This window comes from Mustelus asterias, chromosome 18, assembly GCF_964213995.1.
Source record: "Mustelus asterias chromosome 18, sMusAst1.hap1.1, whole genome shotgun sequence".
NCBI lineage: Eukaryota > Metazoa > Chordata > Chondrichthyes > Carcharhiniformes > Triakidae > Mustelus > Mustelus asterias.
This window is the reverse complement of record NC_135818.1, coordinates 61,153,348-61,175,053: the sequence shown is the minus strand read 5'-3', so window position 1 is coordinate 61,175,053 and position 21,706 is coordinate 61,153,348. Positions and strand designations below refer to the sequence as shown.

General features: G+C 41.1%; 2 protein-coding genes across 3 annotated transcripts in view; one reads left to right on the top strand and one right to left on the bottom strand.

Moving 5' to 3' along the window:
• Positions 1-10,357, top strand: part of klhdc2 (kelch domain containing 2) — a 29,710-nt gene extending 19,353 nt beyond the window's left edge. For both annotated transcript variants that reach the window (XM_078234147.1, XM_078234148.1), the window contains exons 13-14: positions 2,242-2,294; positions 8,927-10,357. In XM_078234147.1, the coding sequence (XP_078090273.1) occupies positions 2,242-2,294; positions 8,927-9,050 (177 nt within the window). In that variant the 3' untranslated portion in view covers positions 9,051-10,357. The remainder of the gene's footprint in view (positions 1-2,241; positions 2,295-8,926) is intronic.
• Positions 10,358-14,234: 3,877 nt separating this feature from the next.
• nemf (nuclear export mediator factor) overlaps positions 14,235-21,706 on the bottom strand; it is a 66,299-nt gene continuing 58,827 nt past the window's right edge. The window contains exons 29-33 of the mRNA XM_078234145.1: positions 21,190-21,228; positions 18,771-18,877; positions 17,384-17,427; positions 17,218-17,297; positions 14,235-14,514 (exon numbers count right to left, since the gene is read on the bottom strand). Of these exons, the coding sequence (XP_078090271.1) occupies positions 14,437-14,514; positions 17,218-17,297; positions 17,384-17,427; positions 18,771-18,877; positions 21,190-21,228 (348 nt within the window). The 3' untranslated portion in view covers positions 14,235-14,436. The remainder of the gene's footprint in view (positions 14,515-17,217; positions 17,298-17,383; positions 17,428-18,770; positions 18,878-21,189; positions 21,229-21,706) is intronic.

Here is a 21,706-nt window from a genome sequence, read left to right as displayed (position 1 = left end):
CAGGGTTAAACTCCATTTGCCATTTTTCAGCCCAGCTTTGCATCCTATCTATGCTTCTTTGCAGTCTACAACAGCCCTCCACCTCATCCACTACTCCACCAATCTTGGTGTCATCAGCAAATTTACTGATCCACCCTTCAGCCCCCTCCTCTAAGTCATTAATAAAAATCACAAAGAGCAGAGGACCAAGCACTGATCCCTGTGGCACTCTGCTAGCAACCTGCCTCCAATCCGAAAATTTTCCATCCACCACCACCACCATCTGTCTTCGATCAGACAGCCAGTTACCTATCCAATCGGCCAACTTTCCCTCTATCCCACACCTCCTCACTTTCATCATAAGCTGACCATTGGGGACCTTATCAAACGCCTTACTAAAATCCATGTATATGACATCAACTGCCCTACCTTCATCAACACACTTAGTTACCTCCTCAAAAAATTCAATCAAATTTGTGAGGCACGACTTGCCCTTCACGAATCCGTGCTGACTATCCCGGATTAATCCGCATCTTTCTAAATGGTCGTAAATCCCATCCCTAAGGACCTTTTCCATCAATTTACCAACTACCGAAGTAAGACTAACCGGTCTATAATTACCAGGGTCATTTCTATTCCCTTTCTTAAACAGAGGACCAACATTCGCCATTCTCCAGTCCTCTGGCACCATCCCCGTGGACAGCGAGGACCCAAAGATCAAAGCCAAAGGCTCTGCAATCTCATCCCTTGCCTCCCAAAGAATCCTAGGATACATTTCATCAGGCCCAGGGGACTTATCGACCTTCAGTTTATTCAAAACTGCCAGGACATCCTCCCTCCGAACATCTATTTCCTCCAGCCTATTAGCCTGTAACACCTTCTCTTCCTCAAAAACATGGCCCCTCTCCTTGGTGAACACTGAAGAAAAGTATTCATTCATTACCTCGCCTATCTCTACTGACTCCATACACAAGTTCCCACTACTGTCCTTGACCGGCCCTAACCTCACCCTGGTCATTCTTTTATTTCTCACATAAGAGTAAAAAGCCTTGGGGTTTTCCTTGATCCGACCCGCCAAGGACTTCTCATGTCCCCTCCTAGCTCTCCTAAGCCCCTTTTTCAGCTCGTTCCTTGCAAACTTGTAACCCTCAATCGAGCCATCTGAACCTTGTTTCCTCATCCCTACATAAGCTTCCCTCTTCCTTTTCACAAGACATTCCACCTCTTTCGTGAACCATGGTTCCCTCACTCGGCCATTTCCTCCCTGCCTGACAGGGACATACCTATCAAGGACACCCAGTATTTGTTCCTTGAAAAAGTTCCACTTTACATTAGTGCCTTTCCCTGACAGTTTCTGTTCCCAACTTATGCCCCCTAATTCTTGTCTAATCGCATCATAATTACCTCTCCCCCAATTATAAACCTTGCCCTGCCGTACGGCCCTATCCCTCTCCATTGCAATAACAAAAGATACCGAATTGTGGTCACTATCTCCAAAATGCTCTCCCACAACCAAATCTAACACTTGGCCCAGTTCATTTCCCAGTACCAAATCCAATGTGGCCTCACCTCTTGTCGGCCTATTCACATATTGTGTCAGGAAACCCTCCTGCACACACTGCACAAAAACTGCCCCATCCGAACTATTTGACCTACAAAGGTTCCAATCAATATTTGGAAAGTTAAAGTCCCCCATGACAACTACCCTGTGACCCCCACACATATCCATAATGTTGGCTTTTATTTCCAATTCAAATTATGGAATTCGTATGCAAATAGTCTGGTGATGCTGGCTGATATCCAAATATACTGTTTACACTGGGTAAGGTTAGCTCAATTCTGCTCTTTGTGAGGCTGTGTGTGTTAGCTGGCTCGATTATAAGTGACCATTTTATCTGCAGAATATTTTTTGAACAGGGCAAGCTAAATGGTAATGGAGGAGCTGATTTACTATAACATTTCAGAATGTGAATTGAAAATAATTCAGAAATGAAAGCGAGAATGCTGTGTATTTTTTAAAAATCTATTAGTCAGATCACTTCAGTGTTTTCAGCAATTATTTGGTTTATTTTTTTAAATTAAGAATTATATGGACAGAGTGTTTTATAGCAAATCATCTTCTAGATTTGTTTGGAAATTTCCTCAGCATAAATGATATTAGGACTGGTTAGTAACGTAATGCCCTCAGCCAGTTAATGTAGTTGCAAAACATTTCAAAACTCTTTGTTTTATACACCTAAATTGCTGGGTTTTTTTCTGCAGGCACATAGTAATGACATCCTTATTTTCTCTGTACAACCGAAGTCCCTTGTCAGGTAAGGGTATGGTTTTGCCAAGATAAACACCTGCCAGTTTTGCTCATTTGTAGTGAATTAAAATACGGTTTTTTTTCTTCCTGACATGAATAAGCTGTATCGATACTGTGTTAAATGGTTTTGACAGTCTGAATCCTATACTTGTGGATCTGAATCCAAAGTATCAAACTGTGCATAATTCAGCAATAATTAGCAGCCTAACTTAAATGAGGCGCACAGGCACTCATCCCTCTCACACACTCATCTCTCTTGAAGGCCCAACACAGCCCCATAAGTCTTGCTACCCTGCCCCTCACAGGCTCCACTCTCCTTTCCTGATGTCCTCACATCCCTGACGGGAACAGGACTGGTAGACAAGGTAGTTACAAAGGTGTACGTGATGCTTTCCTTAAAAGCTGACACACAAAAGAGCAGGGAGCTATGCTGGTTCTGTATGAAATACTAAAGTCCTGATCATTGCATCACAAGAATGTGATATGATTGCAACAGAGAAGGCATAAAGGAGATTTTCAGCATCGTGAAAAAGTCGGATAGGCTGCCATTTTCTTGGAACAGAGATTTAACAGAGGTGTATAAAAGTGAGGGATCCAGAATGGATACATGAAGAGGGAGGGATTAGAGGAATACGGACCAAGGGCAGAAGGTCTTTTTTTTTAGTTTAGTTAGGGCATCATGATCGGCACAGGCTTGGAGGGCCAAAGGGCCTGTTCCTGTGCTGCACTTTGTTCTCCTCTTTGTTCTTTGGATAGGAAGGACCTGTTTCCCTTAGAGAGGTTATTAACAGGGGCACACATTTTAGAGCAATTGATTGAGGGAGTTAAGTTTTTTATTTTTGCTCAGAGGGTGCTGGATGCCAGGAGCTCACTCCCTGAAAGAACATAAGAACATAAGAACATAAGAAATAGGAGCAGGAGTAGGCCATCTAGCCCCTCGAGCCTGCCCCGCCATTCAATAAGATCATGGCTGATCTGACGTGGATCAGTACCACTTACCCGCCTGATCCCCATAACCCTTAATTCCCTTACCGATCAGGAATCCATCCATCCGCGCTTTAAACATATTCAGCGAGGTAGCCTCCACCACCTCAGTGGGCAGAGAATTCCAGAGATTCACCACCCTCTGGGAGAAGAAGTTCCTCCTCAACTCTGTCTTAAACCGACCCCCCTTTATTTTGAGGCTGTGTCCTCTAGTTTTAACTTCCTTACTAAGTGGAAAGAATCTCTCCGCCTCCACCCTATCCAGCCCCCGCATTATCTTATAAGTCTCCATAAGATCCCCCCTCATCCTTCTAAACTCCAACGAGTACAAACCCAATCTCCTCAGCCTCTCCTCATAATCCAAACCCCTCATCTCCGGTATCAACCTGGTGAACCTTCTCTGCACTCCCTCCAATGCCAATATATCCTTCCTCATATAAGGGGACCAATACTGCACACAGTATTCCAGCTGCGGCCTCACCAATGCCCTGTACAGGTGCATCAAGACATCCCTGCTTTTATATTCTATCCCCTTCACAATATAGGCCAACATCCCATTTGCCTTCTTGATCACCTGTTGTACCTGCAGACTGGGCTTTTGCGTCTCATGCACAAGGACCCCCAGGTCCCTTTGCACGGTAGCATGTTTTAATTTGTTTCCATTGAGATAGTAATCCCATTTGTTATTATTTCCTCCAAAGTGTATAACCTCGCATTTCTCAACGTTATACTCCATTTGCCATATCCTCGCCCACTCACTCAGCCTGTCCAAATCTCTCTGCAGATCTTCTCCGTCCTCCACACGATTCACTTTTCCACTTATCTTTGTGTCGTCTGCAAACTTCGTTACCCTACACTCCGTCCCCTCCTCCAGATCATCTATATAAATGGTAAATAGTTGCGGCCCGAGTACCGATCCCTGCGGCACGCCACTAGTTACCTTCCTCCAACCGGAAAAACACCCATTTATTCCGACTCTTTGCTTCCTGTCGGATAGCCAGTCCCCAATCCACTTTAACACACTACCCCCAACTCCGTGTGCCCTAATCTTCTTCAGTAGCCTTTTATGGGGCACCTTATCAAACGCCTTTTGGAAATCCAAAAACACCGCATCCACCGGTTCTCCTCCATCAACCGCCCTAGTCACATCTTCATAAAAATCCAACATGTTCGTCAAGCACGACTTTCCCCTCATGAATCCATGCTGCGTCTGATTGATCGAACCATTTCTATCCAGATGCCCTGCTATCTCCTCTTTAATAATGGATTCCAGCATTTTCCCTACTACAGACGTTAAGCTGACCGGCCTATAGTTACCCGCCTTTTGTCTCCTTCCTTTTTTAAACAGCGGCGTAACATTAGCCGTTTTCCAATCAACCGGCACTACCCCAGAATGCAACGAGTTTTGATAAATAATCACTAACGCATCCACTATTACCTCTGACATTTCTTTCAATACCCTGGGATGCATTCCATCCGGACCCGGGGACTTATCCACCTTCAGTCCCATTAGTCTACCCAGCACTGCCTCTCTGGTAACATTAATTGTATTAAGTATTTCTCCTGCTGCCAACCCTCTATCGTTAATATTTGGCAAACTATTTGTGTCCTCCACCGTGAAGACCGACACAAAAAACTTATTTAAAGACTCAGCCATATCCTCATTTCCCACTATTAACTCCCCCCTCTCGTCCTCCAAGGGTCCAACATTCACTCTAGCCACTCTATTCCTTTTTATATATTTATAAAAACTTTTACTATCATTTTTTATATTAATTGCTAGCCTAGCTTCATAGTCTATCCTTCCTTTCTTTATCGCTTTCTTAGTCTCTCTTTGTTGTTTCTTAAATTTTTCCCAATCACTTGTTTCTCCACTATTTTTGGCCACTCTGTACGCAGCTGTTTTTATTTTAATACTCTCCTTTATTTCCTTCGTTATCCACGGCTGGTTCTCCCTTTTCTTACAATCCTTGTTTTTTGCTGGAATATATTTTTGCTGAGAACTGAAAAGGATCTCCTTAAAAATCCTCCACTGTTCCTCAGCTATCCTACCTGCCAGCCTGCTCTCCCAGTCTACCTTAGCCAATTCATCCCTCATCCTATCATATTTCCCTCTGTTCAAACAGAGGACACTGGTTTGGGACCAAACTTTCTCCTCTTCCATCTGAATCAGAAATTCGACCATATTGTGGTCACTAGACCCAAGAGGGTCCTTCACAATAAGATCCTTAATTCTACCTACCTCGTTACACAATACCAGATCCAAAATAGCTCGTTCCCTCGTCGGTTCCGTAACATGCTGTTCAAGGAAACTATCCCGACAGCATTCTAAGAACTCTTCCTCCATTCCACCCTTAACGACTTGAGTCTGCCAGTCAATGTGCATGTTGAAGTCCCCCATGATTATTGCCGTTCCGTTTTTACACGCATCCCTTATCTGCTTGTTTATAGCCCTCCCTACCTCAACATTATTATTTGGGGGCCTATATACCACACCTACTAGTGTCTTTCTCCCTCTACTATTCCTCATCTCTACCCATAATGATTCCACGTTTTGTTCCTCAGAGCCTATGTCATCCCTCAGTACTACCCTGATATTATCTCTTATTAATAGCGCGACCCCACCACCTTTTCCTTCCTGTCTATTCTTCCTAAACGCCTGATACCCCTGGATATTCATCTCCCAGTCCTGGTCACCTTTCAGCCACGTTTCTGTAATGGCCACTAGATCGTACCCACTCGTGCTGATTTGCACCATCAACTCATTTACCTTGTTCCGAATGCTTCGTGCATTCAGGCAAAGTGTCCTTATTCCAGCTTTTATCTGGACCCGCTTTGATGAGTCGCGAACACCCTCTCCCTCTACTCCCTTATCTAAATTACCGCCTTCATTCACTTGCACCCTCTCCTCTACCATTAATTTTGTAATTCCCCTTACCCCTGCATCCTCCACCCCATCAATTAGTTCCTTGATCCTAGTCAACTCTTCTAGCTCCCCTCCCCCCAACCTATCTAGTTTAAATTCTCCCCAGTAACCTTAGCCAACCTACCGGCCAGGATATTGGTCCCCGTGTGATTCAAGTTCCACCCGTTTTTTGTATACAGATCACCCCTGCCCCTAAAGAGGTCCCAATGGTCCAGGAACCTGAATCCCTGCCCCCTGCACCAGTCCCTCAGCCACACATTCATCTTCCACCTCACTCCATTCCTGCCCTCACCTTCCCGTGGCACAGGCAGTAATCCTGAGATTACTACCTTTGCTTTCCTCTTTCTCAGCTGTCTCCCTAATTCCCTGTACTCCCTTTTCATGACCCCTTCTCCCTTCCTACCCACATCAGCGGTACCAATATGTACCGCTACCTCAGGCTCCTCTCCCTCCCACCTCAGGATTTCCGGGACGCGACTAGCGACATCCTGGATCCCGGCCCCAGGGAGGCAGACCACCATGCGAGAATCCCGCCTACCTCCGCAGAAACGCCTGTCTGTCCCCTTCACCATCGAGTCCCCGATTAATACCGCCTTCCTCCTCTTTTCCTTAACCCTCTGAGTTACAGGGCTGGACTCCACTGCGGAGACACGGCCACTGCTGCTTCCCCCAGGCGGGCTGTCCCCCCCAGCAGTACTCAAGCAGGAGTACTTGTTGTGCAGGGGCAAATCCACTGGGGTGCTCTCAACCACCCTAGCCTTACCCTTCCTGGCCATCACCCACTTGGCCTCCTCCCGTTGCCCTGGTGTGACCACCTGATGATAGCTCTTGTCTATCACCTCCTCATTCTCCCTCATCAGCCTAAGATCCTCGAGCTGCAGTTCCAGCTCCCTAACACGGTCCCTCAGGAACCGCAGCTCGACACACCCCTCACAGATGTGGATGTCCGGGAGGCCAGATGCCTCCAGGACCTCCCACATCCTACACTGGGAACAACACACTGGTTTCACACTCATACTGGACACTTTATGTCAAGTAAGACAGTGAAAAGTTAATAAGAGTGTAAGGAAACAAAAACTCACCCCTGCTCGTCCAAGCCCTGTGAGCCAAAGCCCTGACAGCTCACTCAACTTCCCACTCACTCTGCTGCCCGCTGTATACTTTGGTGCGCTTTTAAACCCTCCAAAAACTTCCCCAGGCCTCTCCTGGCCCGACTTCCGGTTTTGAAAAAAACCTCCGATTTTAAACCCAAAATTAACTGAAAAAATAAATAATTAATTAAAGTCAGAAAACCCACTCTCTTACCCTCAGCCTGCTCCTGGGAACAAATCCCTGATATTAACAACTGATATTAAACCCAAACAACTGATATTAAACCCAGAACAACTGAGATTAAACCCAGAAAGGGTGGTAGAGACAAAAACTCTTATATTTAAGAGGTACTTGAACATGCACTTCATTGATGTAATTGACAAGGCATCAGACCAAGAGCTAGAAAGTGGCATTAGGCTAGCTTTTTGTGGCTGGTACTGACATGATGGGCCAAATGGCCTCTTTGTGGCGTAAATTTCTTAATAAGATTCTATGATTAATCTGCCTATCCTGTTTTCTTCAGTAATCTGTGGTCATGTACTCCAAGGTCTATTCCTCCACATCTTCCTTTCTTACTATTCATTATGCATTTTTCATATACAGAAGATTCAATAATATGTGAAATATATTTTCATCATCCTATGACTGTTGTTCACAAGGTGACACTGGGATTAATTCGCAGTAAAGTATCCCATCACAAAACACAATATAAATGGACAATTCCAAATTTAATCTAATTTTCCTTTTTTGCCAGGTTCAACTGTAGAGGGCTTAATGGAAGGGAATTATCTGCAGATTATTTCTCTATCCGTTGTATTTCAGGGCAAGAAACACTCGGATGCTTAAAATGCAAAAGCCAGAGGCTGAAATTGTTGAGAGATCTTTTATAGCTGCAGTTTACAAGAGAGCCACAGGGTGGCAGCACTATTCTGGGTTAGATCACTGATACCCGCTTTTAAGGGAAGGAACAAAGTGGTCCACAAACTCCTGATTGAGAACTGCATCTGTAGGGTCATTTGAGCACTTGAAGAAATGGCTACACAAACCGGGTTATACATTCTATCACTTACTGTATGTGTATATAAACCAAATATCTGCTCCCACCTGATGTACATTTGTAAAATCCATATCTTGCTGTAGCATTGAGAGATTCAGAGAACACTTAGGGAAATGCTGCTGTCTTGTTTGTGTGACGGAAAATAATTCAACTAAAATGCTCCACCCGACCCCAAACCTGTATCTCTTCAATAATGTTATAGGAAACGTTGGGCAGTGTCCTTTTGTATCATATATTAAAATTTAATCATAGAATCCTTAGTGCAGAAGGAGGCCATTCGACCCATCGAGTCTGCACCGACCACAATCTCATCCAGGCCCCCAATGCATAAACCCCCTAATTAGTTCCCCTGACACTAAGGGACAATTTAGCATGGCCAATCCACCTAACTAATAAATTAGTTAAAGCAGTTAAAAGGATTAATTTGCTATCTCACTCTTCCAAAGTAGCATGAGTGCTAATTAAGTTGTTGACTTGTTTATGCTCTGAACAGGAGTTTAAAGAGACAAATTATCTTCTACTTAAATGATTTGCTATACTATAAACATGCGCTGAATTTTGTTTTTTGTATTTTTTTCAGACTTTGCCTCGAGGCAGTGATCCACTATAAAGAAATGTTGGCCAATATTTGGGACTGTCTTCCAAAGCATCTGCTTCTTAGCATTAATCAACGTGCCGGGAGCAGTAACACATCTGGATCATGAAATCTGCCAGAGCAATTCCAGCTTCAGTCATCATCGTGTGATTTAGCTATTCTTTGTTCTAGCAGTTGGGAATATTTGAGGGGCAGAGAAGCATGATTTTTGATTTTTATTGGTACCTGCATTTTTGCAGGCAAGTTAATATTTTGTTAAGTCTATTTTTCTTTTGAACATTAAATTAATAAGCTTGTATGTATGGGATTCGTAGATTGTTTTGAATAAATGAAGCAAAAAGGAAACTGGTTTTCTCTGAACATCTGTGAAATGTCCTCTCAGCTGTGGAGTGCCAAACGGTTCAGTACTGGAACCTCAACTATTTATAACCTATATCAATGACTTGAATAAAGGGAGCAAATGTATGGTTGCTAAATTTGCTGTTGACACCAAGATAGGGAGGAAATTAAATTGTGAGGAAGAGATAGAGTCTACAAAGAGACTTAAATAGGTTGTGAGTGGACAAAAAATAAAGAGATGGGAATATAAAGTGGGAAAATGTGAACTTGTCCATTTTAGCAGAAAGCATAGAAAAGCAGTATTATTTAAATGGAGAAAGATTATAATCCTCTGTCATAGAGGCGGATCTGGGTATCCTGGTACATGAAACACAAAAAGTTAGTCTTCAGGTACAGCAAGTAATTAGGAAGGCAAATAGAATTGTTGTCTATACTCTATTCCCCTTGTAATAAAATAAGGAAGTCTTGCTACAACTGTACAGGACATTGGTGAAACTGCAACTAGTGCGTACAGTTTTTGTCTCAATTGAGAAAGGATATAATTGCTTTAGAAGCACTTTGGAGAAGGTTCACATGACTGAAGAGGTTATATTATAAGTAAAGGTTGAAGAATTTGGGACTGTATCCATTGGAGTTTAAAAGGATGAAAAGTGACCTTATTGAAACATGGTCCTGAGGGGACTTGACACTTGAGTGGGTGGTGAGAGGATGTTTCCGTAGGTGAAAGCAACTAGAACTAGGGGACAGTTTAAAAATGAGTGTCTACTGAGATTGAGAAAATTATTTCTGAGGATTGTTGGTCTGTAAAATTCTGTTGCCCAGGAGGCTGATTCTTGATTGATCAGAGTCAAAGGATCTAGGGGGTAAATAGGAGAGTGGAATTGATGTCACATTTAGATCAGCCATGATCTTATCAAGTGGCAAAGCAGGATTGAGGGGCCAAATGGCCTCCTGCTAATTCGTAAGTTTGAATACAAAGCAATTCATATTGAACCCAGCCAGCTGATGTGGTTTTCCCATTCATTCAGCTCTTATGCCAAATAAATTAAGTGTTGCCTTCAAAACAGAAGGGAATGGAATCTCAGAAAATCTTTCTTTCATGGTTTATATCATTTCAGGATCATGTGAAGTAACATTCGCACCACACAAGTGCCAGGTAAATACCATCTCCGACAAGTCTAACGTGGTGGGTGAAAAGAAAAAGAAAAATCTAGGTCCTACAGTCAGAAATGGGAATTTATAATGGGAAACAAAGAAATGGCTGACCAATTAAATACTTTGGTTCTGTTTTCACAAAGGAGCACACCAGAAATGTTGGGGAACACGGAGGGAGGAATTGAAGGAAATCAGTATTAATAGAGAAATGGTGTTGGGGAAATTGATGGGATTGAAGGCCAATAAATCCCCAGGGCCTGATGATCTACATCCCAGAGTACTTAAAGAAGTGGCTCTAGAAAAAGTGGATGCATTGGTGGTCATCTTCCAAGATTCTATAGACTCTGGAACAGTTCCTACAGACTGGAGGGTAGCTAATGTAACCCTGCTATTTAAAAAGGGAGGTAGAGAAAACAGGGAACTATAGACCAGTAAGCCACATGTTGGTAGTGGGGGAAATGCTCAGAGTCCATTATAAACAATTTAATAGCAAAGCATTTGGAAAACAGTGACAGAATTGGACAGATTCGCATGGATTTGTGAAAGGGAAATCATGCTTGATAAATCGAATGGAATTCTTTGAAGATGTAACTAGTAGAGTTGATGAGGAGCCAGTGGGTGTGGTTTATTTGGACTTTCAGAAGGTTTTCGGTGAGGTCCCACAGAATTTAGTGTGTAAAGCTAATGCACATGGGGTTATGGGTAGTGTACTGAGGTGGATAGAAAACTGGTTGGCAGACAGGAAACAAAAGAGAAGGAATAAACAGGTATTTTTCCAAGTGGCAGGCAGTGAATAGTAGAGTACCACCATGTCTTCTTCAAGGGATGAAAGTCAACACTGAATCCCTCAACTCCCTGGATGACAAAAGAGGAAATGTGAAGCAGAAAAAGGGAGCACATGTCAGGTTGATAATAGAACAGACCCAGACTTAAAAATTCTGAAGGGCAGTGAAATCTGACAGAGGGGCAAAGAAACTGGCAATTAATATCAAGGGGAATCTGAAAGTCTTCTACATGCATATAAATAGTAAAGGGGTAGTAGGAGGTGCAGTTCTGATGAGGGACCAAAAAGGGATCTGTGCCTCAAGGCAGAGGGCATTACTGAGGTATTAAATGACTGGCAGCATCTTCTTCCTTGATAAAGACAGGTGCAACATAGTCATAAATTGAGCTACTCAATGGACTGATAAATTGAGAAAGGCTGGTTTTACCAGTCACATCCCCATCCTATGAACAAATTTTTTTTTACCTTCTATCCCAGTTTTTGCACTTGTGGTATTTCGCAACTCTGATCAACCCGCTGACAAAGTGCTTTGGACTTTGTTTCGTAAACCGTTCCTGCTTGCGGTTCTGGGACCCCTATTCTGTGCTCGGTGCTGCTGATTTGTTACGGTGTCCATTTAAAATAAGTCAGCATCAGGCAACATCCATGGCCAGTTATATGAGTAATGATTGATTCTCGTGTTGCTTCCTAGTCAGCTTGGCCTTATTTCTTCTCACTGTTTTGAGTAACATTTGAACATTTTGCCAATCATGGGTATGCAACGGAGTACTATGATCTGTCACATTTTTACATCCAGATGAAATGTCATTAAACAGTTCTGATTGTGTTGTCACAGTAAGAAGTCTCACAACACCAGGTTAAAGTCCAACAGGTTTATTTGGTAGCAAATCTTTGCTACCAAATAAACCTGTTGGACTTTAACCTGGTGTTGTGAGACTTCTTACTGTGTTCACCCCAGTCCAACGCCGGCATCTCCACATCATGTGTTGTCACAGACATACAAGGCTGTAATTTAAACAGTTTGATAAACATTTTTAATTTGGCAGCAGCTTTTCAATTACAGCAGATTGTGGTAGATCACATTCTTTGTTGATATGTACTGTAAGTGAAACAGTTTGGCATTGACGATATAATTGGTGCTGGATTTTTGTGCATGTATTTACTGTTTTCACACACTACATTAGTTGCAATTTGACATTGGTGGTATTAAAGAAAATATTCCCTGATGGTGTTTATATTTGCCCAAAATATGATTGATTACTAAACAAACATTATTTACATTCTAAACTCATTTCCTGGGAAAGGTTCATGGACAGTACGGTGGCACAGTGGTTAGCATTGCTGCATCACAGCACCAGGGATCCAGGTTGAATTCCAGCCTGGGTGACTGTGTGAAGCCTGCACGTTCTCCCCACGTGTGTGTGGATTTCCTCCGTGTGCTCCAGTTTCCTTCCACAGTTCAAAAATGTGCGATGGGGGATTAACGGGACAAGTATGTGGGGTTAAGGGAATAGGGCCTGGGTAAGATGCTCTGTTAGAGAGTCGGTGCAGACTCGATGGACCAAATGGCCGCCTCCTGCACTGTAGGGATTCTATGAAAGTATTGCAGGGTGTCCAGTAACTATATCAGTATGTGTACTACTGTGGAGAAAAGGGATAATGAAGGGAGTAGGATAAACTAAGTATTTGAAAGGGAATCTTTATCATCGTTACTGTTCGATTTCAGCTTTAAATAGAGGAATGATTTGTCAATTTTGTAGTTTTTGCTGATGCAAAGGAGAGGTGCACAATCATTTCTGCTCCACTTAATAGTCATAGAACAGATAAGGAACGTTATGTTCACTATGCAGAGTCACTGGGGAAGGAGGCAATTGTTCTGTTTTCACTTAATAAGGGAAGTCGTGAATCAAATAAATTGTTCCGTGGAGAGCTAAAACAGGTAAACATGGTGTACATGAACAACATAACTTTACACTTAATCAACAATTGAAACATAGAACAGATGTTTAATGTTATGAAATTTGAATGGGGCCTGACGATGGATGGGTAAACTAAAATGTTTTGTTATTCCTAACGCTACTTTCTAAGGATGCCAGGATTACTGACCACAACTATTTTTCAGATGAAGTCCTTCAAATTTCATCTTCTGTTTTACATCAAGAAAAGAACCTGGATCTCATTTTTGTTTTTAAAATACATTCTGAGAAAGGATCAGAATTGATGCTGCATAATGTGAGTGTTCTTTAAAATCAGTTCTATTTTTTTAAAAAAACCTGAGAAACATGATTATCCCACAGCTTGGAATCCTCAAATTAATACTTTCACTGAAAAAGTGGTAACATGTAGAAAGTTGCATGGGATGGCAATAATGTATGGCCACCCAACCAACTCGATTCTTTTGAGTGCCATTGATTTCTGAAGGACAAGTTTGCTAGTGAGTGATCCATCCATTCTTAAAAGGATTTCAAAAATCAATAATCTAAAAGTAAATTGACAGAAAAGAGCAAGGTAGACCTTCCAACAAGTTGCATTTTTTTTTTAACCTGGCCTGTCTGCAATGTTAGAAGAGGAGGTTGGAAACAGTTTGCTGCGCACTCAAACTAAATACGAGGCAGTCGAGAACAGTTTTGAGAACGGTGCTTTACTTCTGCTGTCCTCAATATAAGCGCACGTCTGTATATATCTGTCACCCTTTACCAAAATTTGTTGTTCCAGATATGTCAAAGTTGATAAAAGCTACTGATGATCATCAATAAGGGGATATTGGACAGGTTTTGAAATGAATTACCTACAATTAATGAAAGCCTCAGTTTTGATATTAATTTGAAGAAAATTATTTTTTATACATGACCTAATAATAGAAATTAATGCAATAATGCTCATCTTTCCTAAGACGTTTTGCCAGTAATTTGGTAAGTCGGACGTCAAAATGCTTCGATGGCAACAAAGTGGTCTTTCCGAACCAGGCATTAAAATATATATATTTTGGTCGACACAGTTAATTAGTCGGGGGTATTGTGTCTGTGAATGTTCAACAGTCTCTTTTATTTCTAAGCTTTGAGCAGCACCAAACCAAAAACAGAGATGCATGTTTATCACTTACTCGGGTTGTTTAAATCATTCTTAATAAGCAGTTCTGAAGGGTTTTCACCATTAGACATGCTACACCTTGATGGTCAGTCCTTGAAGATATTTGACCAAAGTAAATCCTGTGTAATTATTTCCGTTTCTTGGCTAATAAATTAGGTGCCGAAACCTTCACCCTGCCAGGTATGTTTCTTGACAAGTCAGTATCCTAAAGATAGGAAAAAAATGCATTAAGTCTACAGTATCACCATAAAACTCAATTCCTTTTCCAAAATTTCTGATGGATTCTGTGGTGATCAGGAGAACATATCCTCATACCTGATCTTGAAATTAAATTCAAAGTGAGCTTTTAATTGCTTCTACTGCCTCTTATCAGCTGCAGCAGTTACACATTTGGTTTAAGATTAGAATATTTTGGGACTGTAGCTTTAAATTAATAAGGAAGTCATGTGACCTTGAGTCTACCGGGTTTGATTGTTAGAGATCAAAGGTAGATTCACTGTCTTACTGTGAAGGTGGTACAAGTTATTTATGCTTGGAGCCAATGGCCAAAGTCCCAGAATATACCATGAGTAGATATCGAGTCTCCCAAAGTCCCAGAAAAGTGTTTTAGGTATCTGGCTGTAAACAGATGTGGTTTGAACTATCCATTTATTTCTACAATAAAAGGAAGTTGGGATCATAGAAAACTCATTAGCTTTATGTCTAAATAGAAATACTAATTTCTTTCCCCACTGTCATGGGGAAGAGTATAGAGCAAGCCATTGGATCAGGTTACAGGCCTCCCTACAAATCAATGAGCGTTACAGCAGTTTTGTCCTGTGTGGCCAGCATAGAAAAAAGGCTACTTTGCAAACCTCCATGGCCAGATGCAGGAGACTAAGAGATACATTCTGCAACCTTCCATGGATCTTGGGAGACTTGTTCTGGCATGACCAGGAGGAAGAAGAATCACCAGAATAGTCTTTACTGCTGGCTGTAGATTTAAGAAACTCTCCAAAAACTGAATGAAGTGCCTGGAGACAATCGTTCAAAGTCATTACTCGGCGAAATGGGGACGTGAGAACTCATTGGAAGCTGGGATCCACAATTGTGGGTTGTTTGCTAAAAGAACTGTAATTCTGTGGAGAGTGCGATGATGCACTCAAAAGGAAAATAGTGTTTAGTCAATGTTATTAGTCATATGTTACAGTAAAAGTTTTAAAATGTGAAATCTTGTTGGGTCATATTGATTTCAAATTTCTATTTATCAGTCTCTATAGAGATCTTAACACAAAAGAAACACATACAGCTATGGACTTGACAGATAAACACTTTAGTATGGTAGTTGAAATATACAGGTTTTCAAGATAACTGACAATCTCTATTTTTTGTTAAACAATGAAGTAATGAATACTGAAATGAAATATTTCATCAAGTATTAAAACAAAAACATGAGATAGGAGTAGCAGTAGGCCATTTGGTCCATCGAGTCTGCTCTGCCAGTCAGTACGATCATGGCTGAGGATCACCTTCTTGTATCCCTCAATTCCCTGAAACACCAAATATCTGTCTATCCCAACCTTAAATATACTAAACAATGGAGCATTTACAACCATTTGGAGCACAGAATTCCAAAGATTCATGACCCTTTGAGTCAAGAAATTTCTCCTCCTCCTCATTTGTCCCCTTATCCTAAGACTGCGCATCCTGCACCTCGTGTTTTAGATTTGCCAGCCAGCAGAAGCAACCTTTCAGCATTTACCCTATCAAACATCTTCAGACTTTTGTATGTTTCAATGAGATCACCTTTAATTCCAGAAAATATAGGCCCAATTTACGTATCCTCTCATCATAGGCCAACCCTCTTATTCCAGGGATCAACCTAGTGAACCTTCACTGTGCTGCCTCCAATATCCTTAAAAATTGAGACCAAAACTCTCTCAGTATTTCAGGTATGATCTCACCATAGCCCTGTACAATTAGAGCAAGACTTTTTTATTCTTCTACTCTAACCCTTTTGCAATAAAGGCCAATGTGACATTTTCCTTCCTAATTACCTGTATGCTAAATTTGTGTTCCTTGTACAAGCACTGCCAAGTCTCTCAACACATCTAAATAGAGCTCGTAGTCCATTAACAAAGCAGTATGAGCTTTTGGCATTATCCTACATTAAATTACTATCATAGTCTATAGGCAAGTGCTCACCATATATTCAAAGTTAATTTAATATACATTTCCTTAAAATAACACATTATCCTGCACATTTTTTGTGTTATAACATGCAGACCGTATTAATTTTATAGATACCTAATGATCTGTAATTTGAGTGATGTAACATGAATCTTCAGGTCAGTGGCAATGCTGTATGTATTGCTGCTGCCTGCAACTTTTTCCCCCTCCCCATCAGAAAAGGCTTAGACCAGGTTTAATCTGTCTAAATTTCCTTCATTAATATCAACATAAGTCGCACTGATCTGTTTCCGAGTCTCTCACTCTAACTCAGAGTCAGAGACATTCCTACAGGGTCCCGAGCAGCAGGGAATTGAAGTTTAAAACTTCCCAGGCAATTCCCACATAGGTCCACATGTCAAGACTGCCACAGGATCCTGACGTGAATCTTCCATCATATGTATGGTCTCCAATAATCAGGAGACTGAATAATTTGGGCCACTACTTATCTAGAAACTGCCTCATGAACCACGTTAACAACTTTCCCTCATATAATGTTCATGAATTGTTATGAAAGGAGAAAAAATAGACATTTTACATACAACTGTAGTGATCTAGAAGCTTTCACAGAAACTGTGGCTCAAAAGTTACATCTGTTATACTTATAAATATATAATACTTCCTACAAAATTCTTTTGTTTGATACCACATCTGAAGAGGATAAAGTTCTACTGTGCAAAAATAATTAAAATATATTTACCTTCACGCTACGTAATAAATCTTTTTCCCGCTGCGTAGCTTCTTTAGAATGCATGAAGGTGTGCAAGGCTGTTTTAGCCGCTAAAAGGCAAAAAACAAAAACCATTTCACAAGGCCAATTTGAAACAAAATTGTGAAGAAGATAGTGGGTCAAATATTTTACATACCCTTTCCTTTCTTCTGTGTGCCCGGAGTGAGTTTCACCTTGTACCTAAAATAAAACATTACAAATAAGTGGTTTGATTCATTTGTGTGTCAAATATACTTGTCTCTGTTCAGTAACTTATAGTATTCGCACTACAGCAAAAAAATTTATAAAACAAGACACATCTGCACTAAAATAGCAAAAAAATGCAATGACTGCATTCATGTGTGAAAATACCCACTTTGATTCACACCACGTGATGTCAAGAATGGCTGATGGCACTGGAGACTGTAAAGGATATGGGCCCGGCAACATTGTGGCAATGGCACTGAAGACTTGTGCTCCAAAACTAACTGTACACCTAGCCAAGGTGTTCCAGGACAGCTACAACACTGACATCTATTTAGCAATGTGAAAAATTACTACTCTAAACTACTCTATCATGAATGACTGTATAGGGAGTAATGTTGGCCAAGTCGTCAGAAGACTCTCCCCACTGTTTGGAAAAAAAAACCCTTTGATAAAAGCGTCATTTTAATGAAGACACATCCTACCATGCTGGGATACCTCAGTAATATACCGAATTGTCAGCCTAGATTATGCACTCGCTGAAATGGGGCTTGAAGCAACAATTCTCTCACACGGGTGGGAACGAATAAATGAGTGAACTGTAAAAGTTAATTTGATTAATTACAGGTTCGGTATCCCAGCACCCCTGGGACCATGACCGTGCCAGAGTTTGGATTTTGAAACCAATTCCTTCACACTGGCTGTCTCTGTAGCACACACTGTACTAATCACTTAAAAATAACAAGGTTGTAAATCACAGGACAGAGTTCTTGAATGCCACAAGTCTTTGTAACGATAATGGGCAGGAGCATTGAAAATTTTAAAGTTTGATTGGGCAAATTTTCAAAAATGTATTATTCTTACAATGGAGTGATTCTTGCAGAAAAAGAGCATTCACTTGGACTGCAATAATGGGGACAGAGAGAAACAGTTGATTTCTGATCCTTCCAACTGAAAGCGGCTGGGAATGTTACTATCCAAATGTTCCTGCTGTGGAACAGGCACCTTTGTGTCCAGAGAGTAGAGAAGATCATGGGCGGGAAGCAGGTCTTCAAAATGCTGCAATGGACTCAATCCTGTGAGCGCACAACTCTCATCGCTTCCATCCTCTGGGATCGGCTCAAGAATGGCCTTTTCATTCCCATGCTTACTCTGTTCCGGGAGCAGAATCTAAGGGGAAAACATTTGGTTTCTGGACAATCCCCTGTCTTCGGACAAACAAATTTGATACATTGCACCTGTACTCACTTATATGTTTCTATTTCTTCCTGCCAACTCTGGCCATTTGAACCTTAAACAACTTAAGTAAATTATTGGCAACTGTTTGTAATAAAACTTACTTATAGTTAGTCATGGCAGTGTATGGAGCACAGAAAGGTACAGCGAACAGCAACACATCTTCTGGGTGAGGCTGACCAGTTAGTGAGTTCAGCAACTTCTCACCCTCCTAAAGTAAAACAAAGATTTATTAAACTTAATTGCTTCAATAGTCAATCATACGTTTTCAAAATACACTCTTGTTCTACTTAAATGCAATTACAATAAAGCAATTTTCTTCATCTACTGTAAGATGAAGATGAAAATAAAAAATAGCTATTTTTATTTGTAATTCTGGAAGAAGCTTACTGACAGCAAAATCAAGAACATTTGTGATTATTTGTAGTGAAATCACATCCAAAAAGAGGAAATCTTGCCTTCAATTTTTGGCCTCTTTTGCCTCCATGCCTTAATTTCGGCCCCATCTCTGTAACCTTCGTCAATCCTACAACCCTTCAAGATCTCTAGGTTTCTCCAACTTTGATCCCTTGCACATCCTCGCACCCTTTCCCCCAGCACAGCTAGCCTTTCCTTCAGCCGTCCAGAAGAGTCACTCATTCCTTCCCTAAATCATTCTGCCTCTCAACTTCTCTTTCCTCCTTAAAACCTACTGCTTTACCCATGATTTCTGTTACTCTGCCGATTGTCTCCTTCATGGGGTCAACTTGCTTCTGCAAAATACCTTGGTGTGTTATATTGCTTTACAAGCGTTATATAAAATATGCATATTATCACTGTTACCCTCATTTCTTGCATTGAATGCAGTGAATTGGAGAAAATAAGTACTTATTTTATTAGCGCTCAGTATGACTTCAGAATTTGTAGGAAGTTTTCTAGGTGTTTGTTGCAGGAATAATAAAGATGTAACACATAATTAGTCCACCTGGGAGCAAGTTTCTCGAAAGTTTTCAAATAAATCTCCTAACTGCAGAGGATTCAGAAGGGAAAAGTAAATCATAGTGAGGGGAGACAGAGCAAGTGAACGGAAAGTGTTTGAGGTGTTTCCCCCGCCCCTAGTGCCCATTCTTTGAATTTGACCTTTGACAGTGGGTGTCAATGGGTTCTGAGAACATTAAGTACATCACATTCAAGCCACATGGTGATCAGGAATGGGAACCTTGACTAATTATTCTCATCCACAAAGCTAAAACCCTGAGAGGTCCCCTGACTGTATCACCCCAACATTCAAGTTGAGGTCTGGTAACACAAAATAATTGTAGTAACTGTATATTTTAACATTTAGTAACAATTTAGAACATTTATATCGCTATAATTCAACTAAAATTATTTTTGTTTCCCAATTTTTTTCTATATTGTATTTTTAAAAAACTTATTTTCTCTTTTTGTTAACATATCAATGTTTCAGATATTTAATTCTTTAAAGTCTCTTTATAGCTTTTAAACTCCCAGCCAGACCATTTCAGAGGTTGCAGCAACTTTAGAAAAGACTAACTGGCTGAATACTCTACAAAAGCCAATTTTGAATTAAAAGACTTGTTTAGTTGTGGATCAGATCAGAGCGAATGATGTACATTTACACATCAAAACAGCGAATTTATTCCTGGATTAATATATTGCTGTCAAAACGGAAATGGCCTATTTGGCCCAACCAGTAATGGTTTATTCTCCACACAAGCAATCAGGCTAAACCCACGTGCTTGCCACTTTTTCGACCTTTATCAATATCCTCATCCAATTTATTTTGGCCCTCAGAATTATTTACTATATTTTTTGTTTTAATTCTGTATGCAAAAGTGGACACCACTCTTTCTAATTGCTGCTGTACGCCAAACAGAATGAGTCCTGGAACATGGCCACTATTGCCTACCTCCAACCATCTGAGCAACCGCTCTTGACTCATATTGTTTCCCCCTGGATCAATAATCCTTAATCCTACTTTCCCCCTTTATCTAATGCCATGCTCCTGAATCTTCTTCAGTAACTGCTACCTTGTCCATGGCTTTCTAAAATATACACCACATTCACTGCATGTCCCTTAACTACCATTGTCCATCATTTTGCAAAAGAGGTTTATCAGTTTGACAAGCACAGCTTTCTGATATCCATGCTAGCTGCTTATAATTATTTTATTCTCATCTAGATATTTAGTAATTTCATCTTTAATTAAATATGTCAATTTTTCCCCACAGTAAGGAGTCTAACAACACCAGGTTAAAGTCCAACAGGTTTATTTGGTAGCAAACGCCACTAGCTTTCGGAGCGAAAAATAATTTTTCCCCACCACAGGGTGTTAACGTAATTGCCCTTTTAGCTTATTATGTTAGCCATTCTTTAGTTCCACCTACACTGTCGATAGAATCTATTCTCAACTCACTCCCATGTTGTGTTTTTTGCTCAAATGCCCTGGCAGCTGATAAGGGGAGGCAGTTAACAAATACTGAAAATTATATCGAAGAGTTTGCTTATTAATAACCAACCAACCTCAGCTGCCTGCAGATCTTGCTCAGGTTCTTCCTGGTCCTAAATGTTAACAAAATAACACAAATTAACAAAATAATAATGAAATTCTCAATGAAGTATATTGTGCCACTTTTGTTAGCTGATTGAATCAATGGGGGCGATCTTGAGCCCACACTCTCCGTTTGTGGGATCGGCAGTGGGGGTTAAAGATCCGGCGAAACCCAGACCTTACGAATCTCGCAGGCGTGATTGCGATGTCTGATTTTCGCCTGCTGGCCCTCACCGGCAACCATAATGGGCAAAAACCTGATTTACATTTATTTGAATAAATTTGAATATTATTCACCCCCCCTTGCCAGACCTTTCCCCTTCACTAAATTTTCATAACAGATTTACCCAGACAGGAACCTGTTGGATCCCTCCAGGGGTGCAAAGATGGATATAGTCCCTGGGGGAGAGGGATATGGCCTAGCACTGCACCCATTCAAGGGCAGGCCCGAGTGGGAGCCTCTCCTGGGAGGGTGTGGGTTGCACATGT